This window comes from Setaria viridis, chromosome 3 (assembly GCF_005286985.2).
Source record: "Setaria viridis chromosome 3, Setaria_viridis_v4.0, whole genome shotgun sequence".
NCBI classification, from domain to species: Eukaryota; Viridiplantae; Streptophyta; class Magnoliopsida; order Poales; family Poaceae; genus Setaria; species Setaria viridis.
The window spans coordinates 48,998,390-49,018,261 of NC_048265.2; the positions used below are offsets into that span (position 1 = coordinate 48,998,390).

General features: G+C 45.5%; 1 protein-coding gene and 2 pseudogenes across 1 annotated transcript; all 3 read left to right on the forward strand.

The window, feature by feature from the left end:
- Positions 1-771: 771 nt before the first annotated feature.
- Positions 772-5,954, forward strand: LOC117849394 (putative disease resistance protein At3g14460; annotated as a pseudogene).
- A 5,355-nt stretch (positions 5,955-11,309) lies between these two features.
- On the forward strand, positions 11,310-14,038 carry LOC117847911 (putative disease resistance protein At3g14460; annotated as a pseudogene).
- LOC117847912 (uncharacterized) lies at positions 14,038-16,761 on the forward strand. Its single transcript, XM_034729215.2, has 2 exons — positions 14,038-15,652; positions 16,434-16,761. Exon 1 carries the CDS (start codon positions 14,328-14,330, stop codon positions 15,615-15,617), a length of 1,290 nt encoding a protein of 429 aa, XP_034585106.1. The 5' UTR covers positions 14,038-14,327; the 3' UTR covers positions 15,618-15,652; positions 16,434-16,761.
- The last annotated feature ends 3,111 nt before the right edge of the window (positions 16,762-19,872 follow it).

The window sequence follows — 19,872 nt, forward strand, 5'->3', positions numbered from 1 at the left end:
TAATTTATTTGGAGCTATCTAACCAGTTACAACAGAGGCACTAAACCAATTGTAACCAGATGTAACGGACCTAACGGTAGCCGGTTCCAACTGGAATACCTTGCTGGTTGCAATTGTGCACAATAGTCCGTTACAACCGGCACCTCCCTTCCAGCAGAGCGCTCCGGCCGTTGTTCGCCAAGCGCCTCCCCTCCAGCGCGCCCTCGTGGTTGCTCCCGCAGCGCCTCACTTCGAGTGGTCTCCTCGGGCATTCGCTGGAGGTTCAGTGCCGGCCGTGGTGGGTGTCGGCGTGGCCATCACCAGCAGCAAGCTCGCCGGCCTAACTGAGTCGGACATGTACAGCGACACTGACTACGACGACGACGACGTGGGCATCACTGCTACCCATGGTCTGCCCATTCGAGTATATGCTTCAGACTCGGACGGCACTCATGCATTCCTGCCGGCTTGCCGCTTGCCTTTCCTTTTCTCTCACATTCAAATGACTGCAGGGGCATCCGTGATACCAATTGGACGATGCAAGGAGTTGTCCGGTCTCCATTGCGTACAAGCTGGGAGAGTGTTAGCGTATAGATTGATTGCTCAATTTTTTCAACATGCATGTGACCGGTCATTAATTCGGTTGTTGCCATCATGCCGTCCCTTTACAATGATGCTATAGTAATTTGAACACGCATTTCATGTGAACCTCGATCCGATCCACTCAGGCTTCCAGTTGGATAGATACACATGCATGTCCATGTCGACATCATTTTCGTAATGATAATGTGCATGCATCAACAAACGTCATTTCCCACTTCCAAGGTGTTGGGCCGCGACATGGAGCGCGATCACATAATACAATTTCTTTTAAATGATGAGGCTTCTTCTGGATCTGGTTCAGCAAGGATCTCAAGTTTGGCCATTGTTAGGCTTGGAGGCATGGGTAAATAATCCACCTTGGCACAATATGTTTACAATGACAAGAGGTAGAGGAATACTTTGGTAAAAGGATGTGGGTTTGCATATCACGCAAACTCAATGTCCGTAGCCATACACGGGAGATTATCGAGTCCGCAGAAAAGGGGGAGTGCCCAATTGTGGATAACCTTGATACTCTCCGGTACAAGTTAAGGGACATTCTGCAAAAATCAGAGAGATTCCTGCTTGTATTGGATGATGTGTGGTTTGATGAATCCAACGTGGAAAGGGACTCGGAGCAACTTCTAGCTCCCCTAGATTCTAAGCAGAGAGGAAGCAAAATTCTGGTGACTTGTCGGCGCAATGTATTTCCAGCTGCTCTTTGCTGCACGAAGTGTTTGATTTACAAGACATGGAAGATTCTGCATTCTTGACACTCCTCAGAGAACATGCCTTCTCTGGAGCTGAAATCAGAGACGCGCAGTTGCGTATGAACCTCGAAGAGATTGCAAAGAAGATAGCTAGAAGGCTTGGACAATCTCCCTTGGCAGAAAAACTGTGGGTTCACAGTTGAGTAGGAAAAATGATGTTACTACATGGACAGCTGCTCTAAGGAATGACAACTTAAGTGAGCCTATGACAGCTCTGCTGTGGAGTTACGAGAAGTTAGATCCTCGTCTGCAGAGGTGCTTCCTGTATTGCAGCTTATTTCCAAAAGGGCACAAGTATAATGGTCGGGAGTTGGTTCACCTCTGGACAGTAGAGGGTTTTATCGATTTGAGTAGCCAGAGCAGAAGAATGGAAGATATCGGCAGCAATTACCTGAATGAGTTGATCGCTTGTTCATTCTTGCAACCAGGTTCTGATAGATTTGGTTTTGGATGTTATATCATGCATGACCTCTTACATGATTTGGCAGAAAAACTCTCCAGAGATGATTGCTTCAGATTAGAAGATGATGATATGGCAGAAATACCCTGCACCGTTCGGCATAGCATGAAGCAGCATAAGCAAAGTATCTGCAAGCTACGCCATCTGCGCACTGTTATCTGTATTGGTCCTCTGGTGGATGATGCAGATGATGTTTTCCATCAGGTACTGCAGAATCTGAAGAGGCTACGTGTTCTCTATATGCGCTTTTACAACAAAGAAAAATTACCTGAATCTGTTGGTGGGTTGAAGCACCTTCGGTATTTGAACGTCATTCAAACCACAATATCAGAATTTCCTGCGTCTTTGTGCACTCTTTACCACTTGCAGATCCTTCTGTTCAGTTACAGAGTTCAGAGTTTGCCTAAGAAACTATGCAATTTAAGTAAGTTACTAAGTTTTGAACCATATCGTAAAGAATCCTACAGGAAGAGACCTTCTACAAAGCTGCCTCAAATTCCTTACATAGGCAAGCTAACTTCGCTGCAAAAACTTGATCAATTCCGTGTGCAAAAGCAGAAAGGATATGAGCCGCGACAGCTGAGGGACATGAATGAGCTTAGTGGCAGGTTATCTATTACACGTCTCGAGAATGTCACTAGAAAGGATGAAGCTGCAGAGATGATGCTGCATAAGAAAAGATATCTTAAATTTTTGCGACTTATCTGGAGCAATGAGAGTGACTCGCATGCTGAGGATAGTTTACATCTGGACATTCTAGAAGGTCTGAGGCCACCGGCTCAATTGGAGGGCCTTTCAATCGCGGGTTACAAATCTGACAGATTCCCAAGCTGGTTACCTGTAAAAAGAACATGTAAATGTTTGTTCCATTAATTTGGTTGCTTTATACTGTATGTAAAAACAAATGGGATTGGTTATGCAAAATCCTTTTTTTTCCTATCTCCATGTGAGTCAAATTCATGAAACATTTTGCCCCAAATAGACGGCTAGATCAACCAATTTCTAAAAGAAAACATATAGGAGTCTTAACAAAACAAATACAAGTAGGGGACCTCCCCTTGCCTAGTGGCGGAGGATTGGATAAATTTGAGGTGTGGCGAGAGGCCCATTGTAAGGAAACTAAGAAACGGATCACAAATAAATTTGAGGTAAATATGAAATATATAACAAATTAAACTTGCATAGTTGCAATACCTACCTCTAATCCTGCTCTTCAACTTGTCCTTTCCGCTCCAGTACAAGTGCATCTCTAGGATCGGAGGTGGGTTCCGTGCGGGCCTCTCGTCGGCCGCCCGCCGCCTCCCTGCACGAGCACGGCTGCCCTTCTTTCCTCCTAGACCCCTTACGCAGATGATGCTATAATGCGGGCCATAGCAGTCACATCTGTTTTGTTTATGGGCTTGGAAGATCTGACCCACCATCCTTTCACTATAGTCAATTCCAGTGGCAATCTATGTCCACCACTACTCAATGTACTCATCCTACATCTGGAGTTCAATCAGAAGCCTAATTTTGAAGAGTGCATTAGCCCTACCAATCGGGAAAAAAAATCTCATCACAAGTCCTTTCAAGCGTTCCTACATCCACTTGTTCTTCAGGGAGGAACAGAGTCACAATGCTACAATGGATTAGTCGCCTATTAACAAATTCAAATTTCCCTCAGAATGGACGCCGCAAGACGGCCTCATTATGGTGTTCTTATCAAACAGGTTCAGTTCATGATACCTGCACCATGCAAATAAGCATAAAAGTTAGCATATTCTTCAGAATACAGTGATTTACAGTGTATTTGAAAAAGTACCCGTTACCGGTGACTTGCAATGGACATGTTTTTTATGCATACACTAGTTACAAGTGTGGTGCAAAGCATTTTCTTAGACAATATTTTACTATGATCCATAGCAATCGGTATGTGTTATGGTTTAGCGTACCACTTCACTATGATGAAAGTCAGACCATGATGTAAGGCATCTTAACAAATTCATCAAGGTTGTGTCGCTACTCGCTAGAGCCAATCATCAAAGGAACATAGTACAAGATATAACTCCCATTTTAGCATGTGAGCATGAACCACGAAGGAAAAGGTTAACAGTCAAAATTAAGTGTCCATATAGAATCTGTGTAACTCTCTGCCATTGCATATTCGGATGTTCCAGAGATGCAGATAAAAATAATGTGAGACGAATGTTAGGGTCTTATGGATATCAAGCAAAAGGCAAGTCTTATCAACCTCATGGAAAAATAAAGTCACCGAGTGTCGAACTATTCATCAATTAAGCTTAACAATAGATATAACCTCTGAAACTGGCTTAAAAGCACAAGCTAACAATGCACCTCTAAGGGCAGCCACAATGTTGCAAAAAGTTAGCATTAGGCAATAAATACAGCATTGTTTAAAAGCAACATACATTGTGGGATTGCACCATAGGAAAAGATTCCTTAAGGTGTGTCCTAAGCTTAAGGCTGAACGTAAGCAATAAAAAAATATTTTCTCTCTCTTCTTCTCTCCCTCTCCCTCCATCTCGTATTCGCGCCACTACCGGGAGCTTGCCGCGTTTGCCCCTGCACCATGGCAAGCTCAATGGAGAGCTGTTCTGGCCAAGAACTCGATGCCCATGCAGGGATGAGGACTTACCCGATGACACGAGCTTTGGAAGGGCTTGCGACCTTTGAGCATACCCAAGCACAGACGAGGCGGCATGCGGAGCTGGCCGAGCAAACCTCTTCGCGAGCGCCTAGCGCGTGCCCAGCTCGGCCATGGGCGTGTGCCATGCCCACGCCCATGGCCCTACCAGTATCTGCTCTACTCGCTCCCTCCTCTGAATCTCCTCCACCGAGTAGAGAGAAGAAAGTGTTTCTTGATTCAGCAGGAGGGCAACTCGATCCGATAGTTGAAGCTCCGATTGCAGCAAACAATATAGCTATGTGTCTTGTTGTGGAGAGAGGATCCGGAGGATTTGGCTCCGGACGGAGGAAAACGAGCATCAAAGCGTGCGAGAGAGACGGAGGGGATGATGGGAGGGAGAGGATAGGGATGGTTGGGAAGGTTGCTGTTTTTTTATTGTAGCGTGGGTACCGCATTAAGACTCACACATTGCGTCACGGGTGTCAACTATTGCCGATTTTGTCTGGGACCCACCTTAAGGTGCAGTTGGTCCATTACCATTGCCTTTGCCCTAACTGAAACATTTGCATCTTCATGTTTTAACCAATAAACATAAAAAAGCACCCCAAAAGTAAGATAAAGCTATTAAGTTGCATGCACCAACCAATTCAACCCAAATGCAGGCTCCCTCAGGCTGTATGTGGAAATTGGAGTGGGTTGCAATTATTTTATTTAATTGCACCTGCCAGGATTCAAACTCGAGACCAAAGGGGAGGCGATGCCGATCAGGCTGCCCTTCCCAGGCCAATTGGCCCAGCCTCCTTTGGTGGCTGCTGGCGCCCCCGTTTGGGTGGAGGTGAAGAGGTACGATCTTCATCCCAAATCTCCGCCAAGGGGCCCTCGCAATGATTGCATCAGGGTTGGAGGCAAGGTACCGTCTGGATTGCTCGCAGATCGTAAGTTCGTCATCTTCTCAAGTGATAACAAGGCACCGACGATGCCGAGCAAAATTACTGTAGTCGCACCAACAAGGCATTGAACAATGGTCTGCGGGATCAAGCACAAGAGCTATATGGAGAAGACGCTCGAGTACTTGCCAGCTGACTATGTAGGTGATAGCGACTAGGAGGACAATAGGTGCCTCGGATTGTAGGGTGCTACAGACCGTGATGAAGAAGAAGATTCCAACACGTACTGAGATTGGGCTGTTTCTTGGAAGAAAAGAAAGGAGGAAGAGGAACACCATCAAGACAAGGGCAAAGAGAAAGATCTAGAAGATGACGGGCCAGAACCGGAGGAGCATGATCGTACGTGTTGTACCGCTTGCAGGAACAACATCCACTACCTCTTCGACGCCATCGACGGCATCAAGCATAAATTGCAAGCTCTGAATCGAAAGGTTGAAGTCGATTATTGCCGTCAAGAGGATGACTTCAAGTTCTTGCAGAGGAACATGAGAAAGCTCTTCAGGATGTGCGGCAATATGAGGAAGAATAGAGCTAATGGTGAAGGAATCAACAAGGGTTCCGTGTGCGAGGAGTACAGGACGCGTCACTAGGAATGTCCAAATGTTTTTTTCAAAGTTTCAGTTTTGCATATCTAAAATTCTTGTGGGAGTGTCCACCTATGAACGTAGTTTGTTTAATTTTTAATAAATATTTCAATTTGGATTGTTAGTTATATGTTATTTCAGTTTCAATAATATAGTAACTATCCATTATTACATTATATATGGTAAGCAATCCTTTTTTTATCATGTGTGTGCGCATCTGCACATCCACTAGACATACAGGACAATCTGATCGGCCTATTGCCAATTTTCACAATTCTGTTGCAAAGTCTATTGCAAATGAGATATTATATTTTGAATGAAGGCCTCTGGTACTTAATTTATGTTTACTGGAAATCTATACGACTTCTTTTGAAGAAAAATGCAGCATTAAATAATATCAACATGGGCTGTGAGGGAAAGGGAAGAGATGATAACAGAGCTATTCATGAAACTGTACTTTCCATGTGAGTGTACTACCTATTTAGGTATGATTCTAGTATGTATTTGGAAGGTATTATTTATGAAAGGTATATATTGATTAATTGTGAAAGGTATTAGACACCCGGTTATTCAGTACTGCTCAACATCGATCCTTCCCCGATGATGCTCCCGGAGTTCGAGAGGATAATCCAGGGACGGCAACAATTCGCACATGTGGTTACCCCAAGAACAAGACCCAGCAACGAGGACCTTGCCATCACACAGTCTCCAATCTCCCCCCAGTGAGATTCCCTTTGGTGAACTCCGTCACCGCATTTTAGAATTTCTGGTAGATGAATATGGTCTGGTGGTCCGGGAAGTTCAGTGATGCCCATTTGGTGGAGGCCAGGCATTTGTGCGTCTGGACTGACTCTCAAACAGGGATGCTTTGGTTCACCATAGTCCGCACTTTCATGAAGGGCTAGGTTTCGAGTTTGTCAATCACAACAGGGGGGCCAATGCTAGAAGGGTATTTTTTTTAATAGAGAATGCTAGCTCATGTTGATAGGATATCCAGTGGATAATCGCTCAACAGCAAAGATTGAGGACACCATCAAGTCCTTTGGAAGGTTCATCTTGTGGCAGAGGGACAATGTACTTTCCAGAGTCATTACCAAAGTAAGAACTACTGATTTGGTGGATATTGCACATTATCTAATAATGTCTGAAGGAGATGACCTCGAGGGAATATCCCAGATAGTTCAGTGTGAGATCATTCAACACAGCATGATGGGTGACCTTCTGATGGATGAAGACATTCCCCCTGAGGTTTTGTGGATGACTTTATAGTCCTTGGCTTCCTGGGCCCCGATGAACTGCTTGCTCCTTTTCACCCTCCTGGGCCCCTAAACCTCAACGTCAACCCAGCATTGCCTGACCTGAATGCAAATCCCGATGAGGCCATGCCTGAAGCATACCCATGGCCAGAAGTTGATGATGTAGCAGTTCAAGAGGAGAACTAGGAAGAAGAAGTTCAACAAGATGAACTAGACCTCCATGTCCAGGAGCTTCCAGTTCAGGAGGCTAAAGAAGATCAAGTCATGATGTTAGTTAATCCTGCACAAGATCAGCAACCAACAGAGCAGAATGAATAGGAGATCTTGGGCGACAACACCAATGTCAACATGGCCCTTTCCATACTGTCAGGAGGGGACCTGGACTCAAGGATTTCTTCGGCAAGCTGGTAAGACCCACAACACCAAAACCTGACTTATATAGGTTGTGGGCGAAGCATTTCTCTCCTGTCGGCTGTCCAGAGCAAGTTGTGCATATTCCAAGTGGTTGGGCTCCTTTTTACTCTTAAATTAATAGAATGTGTATTTTGTATCACCTTTTTAACTCTAAATGATAGTTTCATGTTAATGTGAAGTAGGTTTTTGCATGATGGATGACGAGAAATATTGATGTTTTTACAGTTTACTTTAATATCTTTTTAATTTTTTACATGCATTTTTATTAACACTTGTATGTAATCTTTTTTTATCACGTGCGGGCGCACGTACACGTCCACAAGTTTTTATGAAAAAAAACCACCAAAGATAGGATAGGCCATGCAATTCGTGCCCATGCCAGGCAAGGCCTCACGTTTACACACCTTTGTGAGGTGGATGAGTCGAGCTAGCCGTCAGAGTTGGCGAGACTCGGGAGTATGTTACGTACTCGTGGCGGATGTGGCTCCAAGCTGAGCTTAGGAGAGTTTCCTCTCCATCATCCTTCCGTCCCTCCCCTCTCTTCTTCGATCTTCCTTAAAAAATCATAAAATCATGGGAAGCTCCCCGCCCGCCCCACCGCAAGCCCGCCTATCAACGCGTACTGGAAGCCAGCTAAGTGTCCTTTCTCTCGCATCGTGTCATCAATTCGGGGCCGCGGCCAAGCGGACTCGGGTCTTGTTTAGTTGCCCAACTTTGGGGTGCCCAAATTACTGTAGCAATACTGTAGCGTTTCGTTTGTATTTGTGAATTATTGTCCAAATATTGACTAATTAGGCTCAAAAGATTCGTCTCGCAAAGTACAACAAAACTGTGCAATTAGGTTTTAATTTCGTCTACATTCAGTACTCCATGCATGTACCGTAAGTTTGATGTGATGGAAATCTTCTTTTTGCATAGTGTCAAAGTTGGGATTTAGGGTGAACTAAACAAGACCTCGGCGTAAAGATCGCAGTCAGGCAGCTGGGAGTTGTCCGTGATACCAATTGAAATGACTGCAGGGGCATCCGTGATTTTGCCAATTGGACGATGCAAGGAGTTGTCCGGTCTCCATTGCGCGCGTCAGAAAGAAGCAGGGCAGGTTGTCCACTCCATTTAATTACGTGCTGTACGTGCCCCAAGTTTTGTCGTGAAGTTGGTGTGATGGCAATACGTGCAGTTGACAAGACAAAGATCACTTAGGGGTGTTTGATACACCTTTAGCACCTGTCACATCGGATATTTGAATGTTAATTAGAAGTATTAAATATAGGTTAATTACAAAATTAATTGCAAAGATGGGGTCTAATTCGTGAGACGAATCTATTGAGCCTAATTAGTCCATGATTTGACAATGTTGTGCTACAGTAACCATTTGCTAATGATGGATTAATTAGGCTTAATAGATTCGTCTCGCGAATTAGCACAGGGTTCTGCAATTAGTTTTATAATTAGCTTATGTTTAGTCCTCCTAATTAGCATCCGAACATCCGATGTGATACTGCTAAAATTTAGCTTGCACACCTCATGCACCCCATCAGCAGTAGATGCGATGACTAGCGACCGATCGAACTGGCCGAGGAACAAGAACCTGTTCTCAAAATTAACTTCATCCACTAAATTTAATTTACTTGTCTATTAATAATTAATTTGGTGAACACTACTACAGTACTACGCTCAAGAGCATGTACGTTACAGTCTAGCACATAATTAGAGAACAATGGCTACGTACATCTGCCAGTGGAGCACGGGAGAAACGATAGGCTCACCCAACAAGCGAATCCGATGACACACCACATGCGGCAGATGATTGTGCTGGGAGAGTGTTGGCGTATAGATTGATTGCTCAATTATTTCAACATGCATGTGACCGGTCATTAATTCGGCTGCCAACATGCCGGCACTGCAGCGCTGGATTTATATGTGCGTTGGATAGATAGACATGCATGTCCATGTCGACATCATTTTCGTAACGATAATGTGCATGCATCAACTTAAATGCCGAGCTGGCGTAACCCATGTTATTCACGATGAACGAACACAATTTTCAACAGCGTGGAAACTAATCACTCAGCTCCGGGAAGACAATACAAAGGTACTACCTCTGAATCAATCGTCTATGCATGTGCATGTGCATGCGTTACCGTGAAGGTCGCCTTGGGATATGTTCGAGTCCTTCGTGTGCCATCGTCCCATCAGTTCGCGGACATCATGACGAAAGGTCTACTGGTACAGCTGTTCACTAACTATAGGTTCAATCTTTGCGTTCGAGAACCTTCCGCTGTGACTGCAGGTGGGTATTAGGCAATGTATAGCCATATATAGTTATTTTATAGTTTTTCATGTATACTTGATTGTATTCCTTGTATACCAAGTCATATTGACTGTATATTAAAGGTCACCCCTCTCGTTAGGGTGTGTGGTGTTTCCTCATATTCTATCTCTCTACACTTATTTTTTCTCTCTCTCTCTTGCCTCCTCTCTCTCTCCTAGATCTAGATCTAGATCTAGATGACAAGCTAATGAAGGTTGGAATAGCATAAACTCACCTTATATAGCCACCTCCTCCAAGAACTTCTCCAAGGAAATCAAGAGCAAAACCTCTCCCTCTAGATTTGGTGTTTTTAGGCTTTTCCCGAGCTCTTCTCGGGCAAGCGTCAAAATGGAAGGTTGCCTAGGGAGGAAGATGAGTAGAAGCTTTTATACTGTGCTTTATGCTAGCGGGCGACATAAGCCAACCATCAGCACAGTGTCTCTCTGTGCTGGCAGGCGACATAAGCCAAACACCAGCACAGGTCACCCATCTATACTGGCGGTGGGCTTATGTTCGCCCGCCAGCACAGATGGGGTGACCTATGCTGGCGGGTGCTTACGTTGCCTGCTAGCATAGTGACCTTTGTTGTATAACTGCAGCACGAAGCTCCAAATCAAAATGAAGCAAGGCAGACCATCTGTTGCCAAGACGCGAGTGCTTATTGGAGTGCTAGTCGGGTAATCTGTTGGCAAGGCATACCAAATATGCCTTGCCAACAGATTACCCAACCAGCACTCCTATAATAGGACAATACCGCGAAGGAAGAAGAGCCACACTCTCCACATTGAAGCCCAAAACCTATAGTCAGGTCCTTTAATTCCAACATGTAATATATCAAGTGCTTCAGATCCTTGCACGTCCTAATCTGCCATACCAATCAGTACTTGTACCTATACATATACCAGTTAGCTAGTCAACATGAGAGAATACGTGTATTGCAGACCATCTGCCAACTGGAAAGCATCAACATTTCCCCGACGGAACTGGATGTTAGCATCGATGACCAACATTTCCCAGACGTAACCCCTTAGATTAGGTGTTTTTAGATTAGGTATTTTTTGGCTTTTCCCAAGCTCCTCTCGTGCAAGCGCCAAATTGGAAGGTTACCTGAGGAGAAAGATGAATAGGAGCTTTTACACTGTGCTCTAGCACAATGTCTCTCTGTGCTGGTGGACGACATAAGCCAAACGCCAGCACAGGTCACTCATCTATGTTGGTGGTGGGCTTATGTCGTCCGCCAGTGGCTATCTATGCTGACAGGTGGTTATGTCACCCACCAGCACAGATGGGGTGACCTGTGCTAGCGGGTGCTTGCGTCGCCCACCAGCTTAGTGGCTACTGTGCTAGCGGACGCTTTCCCGCCAGCCCGACAATTCTTTATGCTCGCCCCCACCAGCACGCTGATTTCCCTGTACCATCACAAATCGATTGGCGTGTACGTTCCGGTCCCGTGCTTGCTCGTCGTAGAGCGCGTCCTCGGATTCATCCTCATCCTCCCCTTCCTCCTCTTCCATCCTCCGCAAATTCCCACCGGCAGCGACATCCGCCTGCTCCTCCGGCCCCGGCGCCTCCACGTCAGCAGCGGTATCCGCCTGCTCCTTAGACTCCGGCGGGGGCGAGGGATGCGCCCCCTCCCCGGCGGCCTCGGTGTCTTGCTCGACGGGGGCCGTTGGCGAGGGGCGTTTAGCCTTTTCAGGTTCGGGCTCCAGCTCGGTCATCCGCTCACTTTAACGGGAATGTTAACTTTCTATCGTGCTTTGCCGGTGCTCAATTTCCTGTGTGTTTTCTTTCTGGCAGTATCCTGTCATCCAGAAAGAAAAAAAGAAGAAGCGGATAGTAGCACGGAGAGATGGCTCATGAAAAGCTCATGGTGACGATGGCGTTGGCCAGCCTACGATGGGTGGCATCGCCAATTACCAACAAGCTCCTCGCCGACGCCTCAACCTACCTTGGCATGGACATGTCGCGTGAGCTCCAAGAACTGGAGAGCACCATCCTGCCCCAGTTTGAGCTGGTGATCGAGGCGGCGGAGAAGAGCCCTCACAGGGGCAAGCTGGAGAAATGGCTCCAGGACCTCAAAGCGGCCTTCTACAACGCCGAGGACGTGCTGGATGAGCACGAGTACAACAAGCTCAAGCGCAACGCGAAGCAGAGCAAGTGGGCTGCCATGGCCTGCGGCGGCTCCTGGCCGCCGGGCAGGCTTGCCAACTTGCACCCAGGGAACAGAAGGCTTCTTCGTCAGGTCAATGAGCTGAAGGACATCCTGGTGAAGGCCAAGAGCTTCCGCCAGCAGCTTGGCGTCTTGCCGGCTGTGGGAGATAGTTCACAGTCACAGGGAACTGCAACTGCAACAACATCATTTCCGATTTCCAAGGTGTTGGGCCGCGACATGGAGCGCGATCACATAATACAATTTCTTTCAAATGATGAGGCTTCTTCTGGGTCTGGTTCAGCAAGGATCTCAAGTTTGGCCATTGTTGGGTTTGGAGGCATGGGTAAATCCAGCTTGGCACAATATGTTTACAATGACAAGAGGGTAGAGGAATACTTTGGTAAAAGGATGTGGGTTTGCATATCACGCAAACTCGATGTCCGTCGCCATACACGGGAGATTATCGAGTCCGCAGAAAAGGGGGAGTGCCCAATTGTGGATAACCTTGATACTCTCCAGTACAAGTTAAGGGACATTCTGCAGAAATCAGAGAGATTCCTGCTTGTATTGGATGATGTGTGGTTTGATGAATCCAACGTGGAAAGAGAATGGGAGCAACTTCTATCTCCCCTAGCTTCCCTAGCTTCTAAGCAGAGGGGAAGCAAAATTCTGGTGACTTCTCGGCGCAATGTATTCCCAGCTGCTCTTTGCTGTCAAGAGGTGTTTGATTTACAAGACATGGAAGATTCTGCATTCTTGACACTCCTCAGAGAACATGCCTTCTCTGGTGCTGAAATCAGGGACGCGCAGTTGCATATGAACCTCGAAGGGATTGCAAAGAAGATAGCTAGAAGGCTTGGACAATCTCTCTTGGCAGCAAAAACTGTGGGTTCACAGTTGAGTAGGAAAAAGGATGTTACTACATGGACAGCTGCTCTAAGGAGTGACAACTTAAGTGAGCCTATGACAGCTCTGCTGTGGAGTTACGAGAAGTTAGATCCTCGTCTGCAGAGGTGCTTCCTGTATTGCAGCTTATTTCCAAAAGGGCACAAGTATACATATCAGGAGTTGGTTCCCCTCTGGACAGCAGAGGGTTTTATCGATTTGAGTAGCCAGAGCAGAAGAATGCAAGATATCGGCAGCAATTACCTGAATGAGTTGATCGCTTGTTCATTCTTGCAACCAGGTTCTGGTAGATTTGGTTTTGGATGTTATATCATGCATGACCTCTTACATGATTTGGCAGAAAAACTCTCCAGAGATGATTGCTTCAGATTAGAAGATGATGATATGGCAGAAATACCCTGCACCGTTCGGCATCTCTCAGTCCATGTTAAGAGCATGAAGCAGCATAAGCAAAGTATCTGCAAGCTACGCCATCTGCGCACTGTTATCTGTATTGGTCCTCTGGTGGATGATGCAGATGATGTTTTCCATCAGGTACTGCAGAATCTGAAGAGGCTACGTGTTCTCTATATGTGCTTTTACAACAAAGAAAAATTACCTGTATCTGTTGGTGAGTTGAAGCACCTTCGGTATTTGAACGTCATTCAAACCACAATATCAGAATTTCCTGCATCTTTGTGCACTCTATACCACTTGCAGATCCTTCTGTTCAGCTACAGAGTAGAGAGTTTGCCTAAGAAACTACGCAATTTAAGTAAGTTACTAAGTTTTGAACCATATGGTGGAGAATCCTACTTGAAGAGTCCTGACGCAGAGCTGCCTCAAATTCCTTACATAGGCAAGCTAACTTCGCTGCAAAATCTTGATGATTCCGTGTGCAAAAGCAGAAGGGATATGAGCCGCGACAGCTGAGGGACATGAATGGGCTTGGTGGCAGGTTATGTATTACACATCTCGAGAATGTCACTAGAAAGGATGAAGCTGCAGAGATGATGCTGCATAAGAAAAGGTATCTGGAGCAGTGAGAGTGACTCGCATGCTGAGGATAGTTTACATCTGGACATTCTAGAAGGTCTGAGGCACCGGCTCAATTGGAGGGCCTATTAATCAAGGGTTACAAATCTGTCAGATACCCAAGCTGGTTACTAGAGGGTTCATATTTTGACAATTTGAAATTCTTTCGACTTCATGATTGCACTGCGTTAGAAGGTCTACCACTCAACACCGAGGTCTTTAGGCATTGCTCCAGACTGGTGATCTTGGACGTACCAAACCTGAAGACATTACCTTGTCTGCCAAAAGGCATTGCATATGTTGATATTGAAGGATGCCCGCTGCTTATGTTTATCTCCAGCAACGAGATGAGAGAACATGATAAGAGAGAAAAGATTGTGATGCCAGAGCAATTGGTGTCTCAGGTTTGTTTAATCTGGGAGTTGGATTCAGGATCAGATCCAGTGATTAAGAGCAACCTTCATGAAGAACATTCATCTTTGAAGCAACTAACGCCATTGGTGGATGCTGATATATCCCAAAATCTTCAGACCATCAGCGGGACCTTTGAACAAGAAAAAGATGAAGTATATGATAAAGAAACAATCATCAAGGCATGGTTATGTTGCCACGAGCAGAGAATAAAACTCTTGTATGGGACTAATATTGGGCAACAGTTGCTTCTGCCATCAACTCTGCGTCACCTTAGTCTTTCTTCATGCAGTATTACAAATGGCGCTTTTGGAGTTTGCCTAGGCAGCCTCACTTCACTAAGAGAACTGTCACTAACAAGGATAATGACTTTAACTGCACTTCCATCAGAAGAGGTCTTCCAACATTTGACAGCACTTGACGACTTGCGGATTGATTCTTGCTGGTGTCTCAGATCATTAGGGGGATTGCGACAGGCTACCGTTGTTACCAAAGTTTCTATTGATTGCTGCCCTTCCTTAGAGCTGACATGCGGAGCAGAATCTATGCCGTTGTTTCTTGAGACGCTTAGCATAGATGGCTGTGTGCTTGCAGCTGATTTCTTAAGCAATGGATTGACACATCTGAAACATCTGTACATGTATAGGTGTAGAAGCTCTGCATCCTTGTCAATTGGCCATCTAACCTCCCTCGAATCATTTTGGTTACATAATGTTCCGGATTTATGCATGCTTGAAGGATCGTCTTCGCTGCAACTTCAGGATGTACAGTTAGTAGATGTCCCAAAGCTGTCTGCGGGATTCATCTCGCAGTGCTGTGTCCAGAAATCACTCCGTGTTAGCAGATCTGATATCCTCAACCACTTGCTCTCAGCTGAAGGCTGTACAGGTCCAGAGCAGGTCCTAATCCAAAGTTGCAACGAGACATCTATTTTCTTTGAGGCCTCTGCAAATTTTACGTCTGTCAAGGAGCTGGTAATTTCTGAATGCAGAATTCAGTCAGTGCCAAAAAATATGAAGGACCTCTCCTGTATGGAGAAGCTCGAAATTGAGGAGTGCCCAAACATATCATCCTTACCGGATCTGCCAAGTTCCCTCAAGCAAATAACCATATACAATTGTAAACTCTTGTCGAAGAACTGCCAAGAACCTGACGGAATAAGCTGGCCAAAGATCGTCCATATCCCTTGGAGGTACATCTATTGAATTGCGCTTCTAATCCCTGAGGAGAAACAAATAAGGTGAAGCTTCTACTGATATACAACTTGAGGACTCCTTTTTTTTACAATTATACATCATTTGCTCCATTGATCCATTTGCTTTGGATGTTCAATCTTATTTACGATTCAATGTTTTCCTCCGCTAAGGTACGCTTGTGACAGCTCAACCGCGGACTGTTTCATGCCCGTGGCCCATTTCAACTTCTGTTCTGATACCGACATATTGCGCCTCTGACCGCTTGCTCCCTTCTACTGCCTCAGCTTCTGCTGCTGTGTGTTGTAAAATAAATTGCCAAGCAAATATGGAAATGGAAATGCTTGTTGTACCATTGGAACCCGTAAATATTACGCCTAGCATGTAAACTATGGTATTGTACCTGTAAAAAGAACATGTAAATGTTCGTTGCGTCATTAAAGCACAGGACATTGTTCCGTTAATTTGGTTGCTTTATACTGTATATAAAAACAAATGGGATTGGTTATGCAAAATTCCATCTTTTTTTTCCTATCTCCATCTCAGTCAAATCCCTGAAACATTTTAACCCAAATAGACGGCTAGATCCACCAATTTCTAAAAGAATACATATACGAATCTTAATAAAACAAATACAAGTAGGGGACCTCCCCTTGCCTAGTTCAGGAGGAAGTTAGGGAGTTCTGATGCAAAATTGACAATCCATGGTTTTGTACTGAATAAGTTGCTTTGCTTATTTAGCGTGTCTGCTCACAGTTGAAGTCGCCGTGTGTGATCTTTTTTGATAATTTACTGTTATTGTATCGCTGTGGCGATTGCAATCTGCAGGAAATACAAAGGGTTCTTTACCACCCTTTGGTTCATCCGGAAAGCGAGCAATGAAGGACCAAGGATTCAACAACAAGACATGAACAGTTGCAATACATTCATCATTAATGAAATCTGCCTTTTCCACGGTCTATATTGTGGGAAGTCTTGTCTATCTCACGGTCACAAGACATGATATTGCTCATGCAATTCATATTTTGAGTCAGTTTGTGAGTGCTCCTAGTTCTATCCATTTTGTACATTTGCTTCGTGTGCTAAGATATTTAAAGGGAACATCATCTCAGTGCATGTTCTATGCTTCTGATAGTCCACTTGAGCTTCATGCTTACTCAGATTCTACTTGGGCCAGTGATCCTACATATCGTCATTCTGTCACAGGTTATTGTATTCTTCTTGGTTCTTCTCCTATTGCATGGAAGTCCAAGAAGCAAGCGGCCGTGTCTTGATCCAGCACAGAAGCAGAACTTCGAGCCCTTGCCACTACTACTTCAGAGATCGTATGGCTGAAATGGTTGTTAGGTGATTTTGGTATATCTTGTGATGCCCCCACGCCTCTTCTATGTGACAACAATGGAGCCATACATATTGCCAATGATCCTGTCAAGCATGAGCTTACAAAACATATTGGAGTTGATGCTTTTTTTACTCGGTCTCATTGTCATAAGAAAACAATTGATCTTCAGTATGTGCCCTGAGCTACAAGTGGCAGATTTCTTTACTAAGTCTCAGACTCGAGAGCAGCATCGTTTTCATTTGCTCAAACTCAATGCTTCAAATCCACCTTTTCCACCTTGAGTTTGAAGGGGGGTGTTAAGGCCCATATACTATAGGCTCATAGCCCATATGTTCTCTATATATATATATGTCTCCACTATTAGCATCTCCATCATTCTGAATTCCAAGGTTATTAACAGCAGCAAGCCGATCAGGCTGAGACCGGCTAGTCAGACCGGTTCTTCCAAGCGGTCTGACCGGTCGGGGTCTCTGTAGCCGATTCGGCATGCACCCGCCGGTCTGACTGGTGGTCCTGACCCGGTCACCCCGAGTCCAAGATGAATTTAGGAGTCCTGGTCAAATTGGAGTTAAAAACCGGACTTCCTTGCAGGAAAAGACCTCCCACCATATAAATATAAAGGATCCTGCCGATTGAGGGCTATCACCCAATCGCCAAACACATATATTTACCTTTTATCTTCAAACCCTAGCTTTTCCAACCCCCTTGCTTTCCTCCTTCGTCTCGATGGCGTTTGAGGATGTTCTGAGTGGCCTGACCAATCTCAGAGCAATCCTAAGCTCGCCATCTCCGACAGGGTCCCTCCTGAGGTGGTGAACGTAGGCTTTTGTGGAGCCTCTGCGAGGACCGGTCTGATTGGACCCCTAACCGGTCTGACTGGCTAGGTGCAAAAGCCCCGACGAGGTGACATCCTGATCTACCCCGGAATTAGCGTATTCGTGTGTTGACCGGAAAAGGCGTCAACAACCCTAATATGCAGAAAACTTCCAATCCAGATCAAGAAAATGGAAATGACATAGTCGAGAGTTCCAGACAAAATAGCTTCAACGAAAAAAGAAATAGCAGAACCCAGACAGCAAAGAAACTGTAGAACGAACATGGCAGAGGCAGGCTTCTAAACTCCCTCATGCCTGAATTTTTCAGAGATCTTCTGACATTTCCCGATGACCGATGGCCGGACCCTGCTACTCCGCATCCCCGCAGCTGTGCGAAGGCCCTCTGCTCCACGGACGAGACGAAACAGTGTTGGCTGCGGACTCGATGACAGGCGAGCGGCGGCGGCACGCCAGTGCAATAAACAAGCCCCGACAGGGCTACTTTTTTGTATTTTGGCCCTTTTCGCGAAAAAATCTCACAAATAGGCCCCTGGCGAAACCAATTCCGAAAATGGACCCTCAGCTTGGCGCCAGCCAGCCTGGCACCAAGGTATAACGTCTTGGCGCTAGCACGGCTGGCGCCAAGGTCCCTCCGCCACGCCTCCACCGTGGCGCCGACCCGCTGACGTGGCGTGGAGGCTTGGCGCCAAGATCCACGGCGCCAAGCCTCGGCGCCAAGATCTGTGGCGCCAAGGCTCGGCGCCACCGTCGTTGGCGCCAAGCCTTGGCGCCATAGATCTTGGCGCCGAGGCTCGGCGCCAGCCTCCCTGGCGCCAAGCCTTCAACCATATATACCGCCTCTTCTTCCTGCCCGAGAGTTCCTCCTCATTATTCTCCACTCTCTCGGGTTTTCACTCTCCCTACTTTGCCCTAGACTACGAATCGACATTGTAGCTTAGGAAACTTTCATTTGATCCGTGGATCCTGAAGAGCAAGGTATCCTCTCTCCGTCGTACCTTTTTTTCACATCGATTCGCTATATATTTCTTGCATTTTTGAACTTAGGGTTTCATGCAAATGTAGGATGCCGAGGCGTGGAAAAGCTAAGAAACTAAGGTAATCTCAACGCCCGTAGTTATGTTATATACTCATTGTTGTGGATCAAATGAAAAAACCTTAATTGTAGGTTTATTCTTAAGTGCGTTTGATTCATAGAACGAAATAAACAAAATTGTAGTTATGGCGCAAAGAAGACCGGAAATGTGTTCGATCCATTGCCTCTGCCTAGTGGTGTTCCAGTGCCGATGTGCTTTTGCGGTGATCCTTGCAAGGTAGCCAAGTCCGAAGAACATGCCACGTATAGGCAGAGGTATTGGATGTGTTCCAACTTTGCGTTTGAACCTACACTTCGTCAGCGCCGCATTAACATGTTGGTAAGGAAATGTTGTTGTCTTATAATTATTGTCCATAATTTTTTTTTATAACAATTGCATTTGTTGTAGACCCCTCCACCGCTGTGTGATTTTGAGCAGTGGATCGACACTGAGATCAATCCTGAAGACAAGGAGTTTTTGGAGTATATGATGCGCTGGGATGCAGAGAGGAAGGAGGTGTACGAGAAGAGGCTCATAGAGGAGGCTGCGGAAAAGGAGCACAAGGAAGAGGAGGAAAGGAGGCGGGTTGCTGCGAACAGGGAGGAGAGAGAGAAGAAGCTTGAGCGGGCACGCCGAGCGAAAGCAGCGGTTGAGGAGAATCCCGATGCCTTAAGGAAGGGAAAGTGGCCTCGTTGCACTCAGTAGCCATATTTAGGTTCTAGTTCTATGGTCTATTTATGAACAATATTTTCTACTGTGAGACTTTTATTATGTTGTCATGTAATAATGCACTTTAAGTATGGACACGCAATTTGTAGACGACATATGTTCATTTTGCGATGTAATGCATTTCGAAGTCGTAGTCTACTGAAATATCCGTAGAAAATAAAATGGTACTTGTTAGCGAAATTTCGACAGAATTTCCCCTACTTGTTGATGCAATCCATAAAAAATTACGAGATGAATAGTGAATATAAATACAAGCATAGAAGCATATGACACAAGCATATGACACA